At 36.2% G+C, this 6412-nt stretch overlaps 1 protein-coding gene across 1 annotated transcript; it reads left to right on the top strand.

The window, feature by feature from the left end:
• The first annotated feature begins 1188 nt into the window (after positions 1-1188).
• LOC105861247 (olfactory receptor 5G9-like) lies at positions 1189-2133 on the top strand. The gene has a single exon (XM_012746639.2). It carries the CDS (start codon positions 1189-1191, stop codon positions 2131-2133), a length of 945 nt encoding a protein of 314 aa, XP_012602093.2.
• The last annotated feature ends 4279 nt before the right edge of the window (positions 2134-6412 follow it).

Genomic DNA, 6412 nt, shown 5'->3' on the forward strand with positions numbered 1-6412 from the left:
AGATTGTTTCATTAAAAATCATTTTAGATTTTGGTTGGAATTGCATTAAATTTTCCACATAGCCAAAGGAAATGAGGAGTGCGCCAATTTTCTGACCAAATCAGCTTTATTGATCTATCACAATGTCGGAGACTGCACATCCTAGGAACCATGAAAGATTCACAAACACCCATGATTTTTGATTTTTCATATTGGTCTTCCATTCTACTATCTTGTTGACCTCTTTTATTTCTTCTAAAAACTTATTGGTTGATTCTTCTATGTGTTCTGTGAGGATGGTTATTTTGCCTGCAAATAGTGACAGTTTTCCTCTTTAATTTGTCTATAATTTTTAGGTTTTATTTATTTTTTCATATTTTAGAATTTTGAAACCTTTCCTATAATGTTAAATACAGAAGTTATGGACAACTTTATATAGTTTCTTATTATATTGTGAAAGTTTCCAATGTTTTAGCACTGCACACCCCCCCTTTTTCTGAAGATTCCTTATGTTAAGTTACACAGTTCTTTTTCTTTCTAGTTCAGAGGGTTTTCTTGTGAGCTGCAATTCATCAAATTCTTTTTAAAATTCTACTCATATAAAGCTTTTCCTTTAATATGTAAAGATAGTGAATAATTTTTATAGGATTTCTAATGTTGCATCTTTTCTTAGTTAAATCTCCATATTGTTTTAAAAATACTTAAGCCATATTACAGTTTATAATCATGATATATTTGATCTGCTAGACTTTTATGTGTACTTTTTTCTGTTTAAAATGAAGGTTCCTTGTCAGGCATGGTGGCTCCTGCCTCTAATCCTAGTACTCTGGGAGCCTGAGGTAGGAGAATTGCTTGAGCTCAGGAGTTTGAGCCCAGCCTGAGCAAGAATGAGACCCAGTCTCTATTCAAAATAAAAAATTGGGGGGCATTGTGATGTGCACCTGTAGTCCCAGATACCTGGGAAGCTGAAGAAACAGGATCCCTTGAGCCCAGGAGTTTGAGCTTTCAGTCAGCTATGATGATGTCACTGAACTGTGTACCCCAGGTGACAGAGTGACAAAGTGAGACTCTGTCTTAAAAAAAATTCATTGTTCCTGAGTTATCCCTGTAACATCTTTTCCTGTCAAATATGTTAGAGTTTAAAGAAAATTAAAGTTGAATGCATTATCAATTCCCTACTTTTCTCACTATAGATACCGAAATCCACCGATGGCTGATGAAAACTATACGAGAATCACAGAATTCATTTTCATAGGCTTAAAGTGCCATCCTCAACTGCAGGTCTTCCTTTTTCTCCTATTTCTACTCTTTTACCTCATTACAGTGACAGGAAACTTGGCCATGATTGTTCTCATCCACATGGATTCCCGCCTTCACACACCTATGTACTTTTTTCTCAGCCACCTGTCCTTTGTGGACATCTGCTTTTCCTCAGTTGTGGGACCAAAGATGCTCACTGACTTCTTTGCTGAGAGGAAAGCCATCTCTTTCCTGGGCTGTGCCTTGCAGCAGTGGTTCTCTGGGTTCTTTGTAGCCACCGAGTGCCTTCTCTTGGCATCCATGGCCTATGACCGCTATGTGGCCATCTGCAACCCGTTACTGTACTCAGTTGCCATGTCCCAGAGACTCTGCATACAGCTGGTGGTTGGACCCTACGCGGCTGGTTTCCTAAACACCATGACTCACACAACAGCTGCTTTTCGACTTCCTTTCTGTCACTCCAATATCATCAATCATTTCTTCTGTGACATGTCTCCCCTTCTTTCTCTCATATGTGCTGACATATGGATCAACAAATTGTTAGTTTTCATTGTGGCTGGGGCTTTACTAGCCGTCAGTAGCCTGACTATCGTAGTCTCCTATTTTTACATCGTTTCTGCCATCCTGAGGATTCGCTCTGCTGATGGGAGGCGCAAAGCCTTTTCCACCTGCTCTTCCCACCTGACGGCTGTGTCTATCTTGTATGGGACTCTCTTCTTTATCTATGTGCGGCCAGGGGCAATTTTTTCCCTGGACCTCAATAAAGTAGTGTCCGTGTTCTACACATCAGTGATCCCCATGTTGAATCCGCTCATCTACAGCTTGAGAAATAAAGAAGTGAAAGCTGCCATGGGTAGAATGATCGCCAAGAAAAAGTTTTTCATGAAAATTTAAGTTCCCATCTAGAAGAGAAAATAGATCCAAGGAAAAGCTTCCATACATCTTTAGACTTTCTTGTCATCGTTCCAAGATGTTAAAATATTTACAATATTGTAGAATGGAATAAGTTTTTCCACTCATATGATTTTTATTTTATTATCTCCTTTAAAAAAAAATCTCTATTTCATCATGTGTTTACCAATGACAAAAATTCCTATCTCCCACAGAGTCAGAATAATTCTTATTTCCCTAAAATAAATTAAAGGGGATGTGATAAAATGTAATAAGTGTTAGAACCACCCTATCATAGTAGTCAGTATAATGTGAATGTCCAGAGTAGGTGTGACTCATTGGAAGAACATATATATTACCTATTCCTATATACAGAATTGAAAATGTCAAACTGAGCAGGTCAGTTAGTTTATGAATAATTTTCTTTCGCTTAAGGAATTCCCTATTTTATATTACCTTTAATTTCTTTTGTGCCTATCTTCTTTATTCTTGTCCTCTAAAAATAACATAAGTCATGATCATTGCAGAGATACTAAAAAAGGAAACAAGAAAATAAGGAAAAAGAATAAGAATAAAAACTCTGTAATATTGTTCTACTACCCAGAGACAAATCCTGGTTATACTTTCCAGTTGCTTCTCTATATAGTTCACCCAAACTATTTAAACTAGTAATATTGTTACTTGGTATTTTATTTTTCTCTAGTTTTTTAAGGGTAAATATGAATAGGGGTAGCTTACTAAAGAAATTAGAAAAATGCAAAAATGTGAATCAGAAAACTGCAAATATTTAAAAGAGTCAGAGCAATGGGTGTTGAAAAGGCAGAGGTGAATTCAAATACAGAAAATTTATATGAATATTTTCATGTTAGTCTTTTTTATAATTTCCAACTTGAAAAGGAAATAAGAAATATGGTAGGTAAAATTTACAAATATTTTTAGCATCTTTCTGTCCCTCTAAAAACATTTTGAAGAATTCAAGAGGAATTGTAATTACTTTCATGGAAGATTAAACAATGTTAGAAAAGTGTCTTTTGGATACAAAAACCTAGAGGCTTTCAGGCATGTTAGCCCTGCTAGTTGTGGATGATCTAAAAATATAAAATTTATCTTTAGATTATAGAAGTATCTATACCTGGGTAAGAAAATAAGGCAGCATAAAGACATTTAAGTAGTGACACAAGAAATAACTTTGGTGTAGATTTATCTGAAGCCCTGCCCAAATGGGTGTCATGATGAGTTTGCTGAATAAGCAAATGTCTTCTTACACAATGTTGATGGATTATCGTAATCCTTCCTTCCACTCTAAGTACACTTGGAACAGTTGTGAGTATTGTGATTATTATAAAGATAGCACTTTATAGGTATTGATGATAGAGTGGTTTGAGGTCAGAGAAGGTGAACAAGCTGTGCAGAGAACTGGAGACCAGGACGTATCAAGATGATATATAGACTAGGGGGGATAATGGATTCAACACTGCATTTGTTCCGGATAGAAGGAACAAGTCATGCACTGGATAACCAGAGAGACAGAAATTGTGTCAATAGGGTGATATTAAAAGAGTCCATATTTTTGTTCAGAAAGTTCTTCCACTTAATTTGAATTACTTATTTTTCTTTGAATTAATTAATTAAATGGAGGATGGGATGAGCAATATCTGATGTGAATGTGTTTGCTGCTAATTGCAAAATGAGGTGACTGTTCTTTTTTATTTGTTTTTCGCAGAATGTAAAATTACCAAAGTCTGAGCTATACCTCATAGCTGAGGTTCATTAGATTCTTGTGTCTGGTCAATGGTTTCTCTTGTCATCATGGTTTACACGTATCTTCTGGAACTCAGTGGTCTATGTGGTTGCCATGATACACAGATGCTGTGCTAGTGTCATGGGTAGGCTTTACGCTGCTGGGCTCATGAAAGCCAAAATGTTTCATGATATCTTGATTTCCAATTCTTCTCCAGCATCATGTCTGAGACATCAGCCTACTATTCATCCTAGAGTATTTTGACACCTCATCCAACATATTTTTACTTAAAATTATTTTATCATGGGATATTTAAATGTACAGAATAAGATAACAGTGTAATTATTTCCAATGTATCCATCATCCAAGTTGTTACTCTTTAATTGTGGAGTTAATCTGGAGCTATAGCTGACTTCAGTGGCCTAAACATCTGGATATTCTTTGTTTACTTCTTTACTGCCAGTGTTAGAATCCATTCTGCTGCTGGAAATCACAGCGTCCTCCTCTTGTTTTTGTCAGAAATGGTCTGTATCTGGATGGAAGTCACTTACACATCTGTTAATTTCATGCTGGGAGTTGGGGTGGCTCTCTCCAGTGGAGAGTCAGTGTTCTGCATTGTGATGTCTCTGAGAGTGAGTCCTGTCATCAGCACGATTATCTATAAGGAAGATCTTTCCTCAAGACCTAAATTGATATCCAGTCTAGGAAAAGGGGAAAAGAGAAAAGAGTTTCAAAGCAAAGCAAATGAACTTGCTGTAGTCCTATGATTGTAGGCCACTTAGTGATGTTTCTGAATTAATGGACATAATCAGCGTTTACATTTCTACTATTTTGGCTACCATTCCTCTTCATTCCTTTCCATTTAAAAAGAAAAATAACAGTTCAACCCTCATGCTCAGCAAGTCAAATGCCACTTCTAGGAGATTGTCCTCCATCATGACTTTGAACCACAAACGTCTCCTTGAGGCTCTGTTATCAGATCTCTGCACCCAAGGAAGATTCTTGAGCATTCTGCCATCTGCTGGTTCTCCCCTGACAATAGAATTTCTAATCTCTAAATTTAATACTGTAGGGTCCTCTCATAAATATGATGTTTCTTTCTCTATGATTTTGAAATACAATAAATATGCAACACTTACAACAAAGACCCTTCTTCACCTAAGTTGGCTAACCATGGGCCAGAGTCCCAATCTGATTATTGGGGTCCAGGTGGCTTTGGTTCCACTCAGAGCTCAAAGAATTCTCTGTGAGTTCCATGTTCCCACTGGGATGATTGAGGATACACTGGATACCTCTGAGGCAATTGGGGTCAGTTAACTGACCTTCCAGAATGAATTTCCTGTTCATTGGTGGCCACTGTGATTCTTAACAGTGACTGATCTGAATCACAGTTTAGCATTTTCCTTCCATAACACTTAACCCTTGAATTTTGGGGGAGCTACAGTGATGAGAGTAGTAATGTAGGACGGAGGATTAGATTGTGTTTGTCTCATAACATCTGGAGACACCACTGAGATGACCTAAACCACATTTTCTGTCTTACCTAAAGAAGGAAATTTTTATAAACAATTTAAGCAAGAGTTTCTGGTCAGTGACGGGGATGCAGAAGTGATTTGAAGCATAGGTGCATGTAAACTCTCTCTTGATGCAGGACCCAAACTTCAGAATGAATCAGGTGCCATTGGGTCTTTCTCAAGCGTTTAAAACCTTCTCCCAAACTCATTGGGATTATATGTAGAGACAGAATGCTTTCCCTAAGGCTGTTGATATTTTATGAGTTGCTCACCCAAGGAGTGAACAGTGACACATATTTAGATGAGAGGGGGCCATTATGTGAATGCAGAGTGGTAGATTAGCAATGACAATCTCCTGGAATCTCGGGAGCAATTTCAATGCAAAATATAATGGGTTGAAAGCAAATCTCATTATGCTGACAGACAACAGACTTATTTGTAATGTAGCAAGAGATCTTGTGGAGTGCAATGAGAGGTTCTGTGCCCTCTTAGAAAGTCCAGAAATCACTTTCTCCTTTCTCCAACCATGGTTTTTACCATCTTCCTTTTTTAAATGGTGAGGCAAAACAAAATTTATTTTTGAATTGAGAAAATGTTTCAACTTACTTAAATTATTGTATGATTAAATGTATAAATTGAGTAAAAATTCTTTAGCCCAATAAGACTATAAAACATATCTGCCTAAATTTTTAAAAATACATTTTGTTGCCTAAGAGAAGCAATAAAAACACATTTTTGAAGACCTAAAATTATTGTAGCATATGTGGAAAGTAGAACATAAACTAAATAAAACTCATATATAATTTTGGTGCTCACAAATCAATATAAAGACAAAGTATAACAAGATAGACACTTTTATCTCTAGTATTTTATATTTGTATATTTATATAGTATATACAGAACTCCGAAATATATAAATTAGTTTATTTTATAAGACAATAGGATCTTGAAAACACATGTTCTTGTAATATGATTTTGTTCATATGGATCACCTATGTTAAATCTATTGTTTGTAGTTTTCCAGTAC

Source organism: Microcebus murinus, chromosome 4 (genome assembly GCF_040939455.1).
Source record: "Microcebus murinus isolate Inina chromosome 4, M.murinus_Inina_mat1.0, whole genome shotgun sequence".
Taxonomy (NCBI): domain Eukaryota; kingdom Metazoa; phylum Chordata; class Mammalia; order Primates; family Cheirogaleidae; genus Microcebus; species Microcebus murinus.

Coding starts and splice junctions, on each gene's coding strand:
- LOC105861247 (XM_012746639.2), top strand. CDS start 1,189: ATGGCTGATGAAAACTATACGAGAATCACAGAATTCATTTTCATAGGC.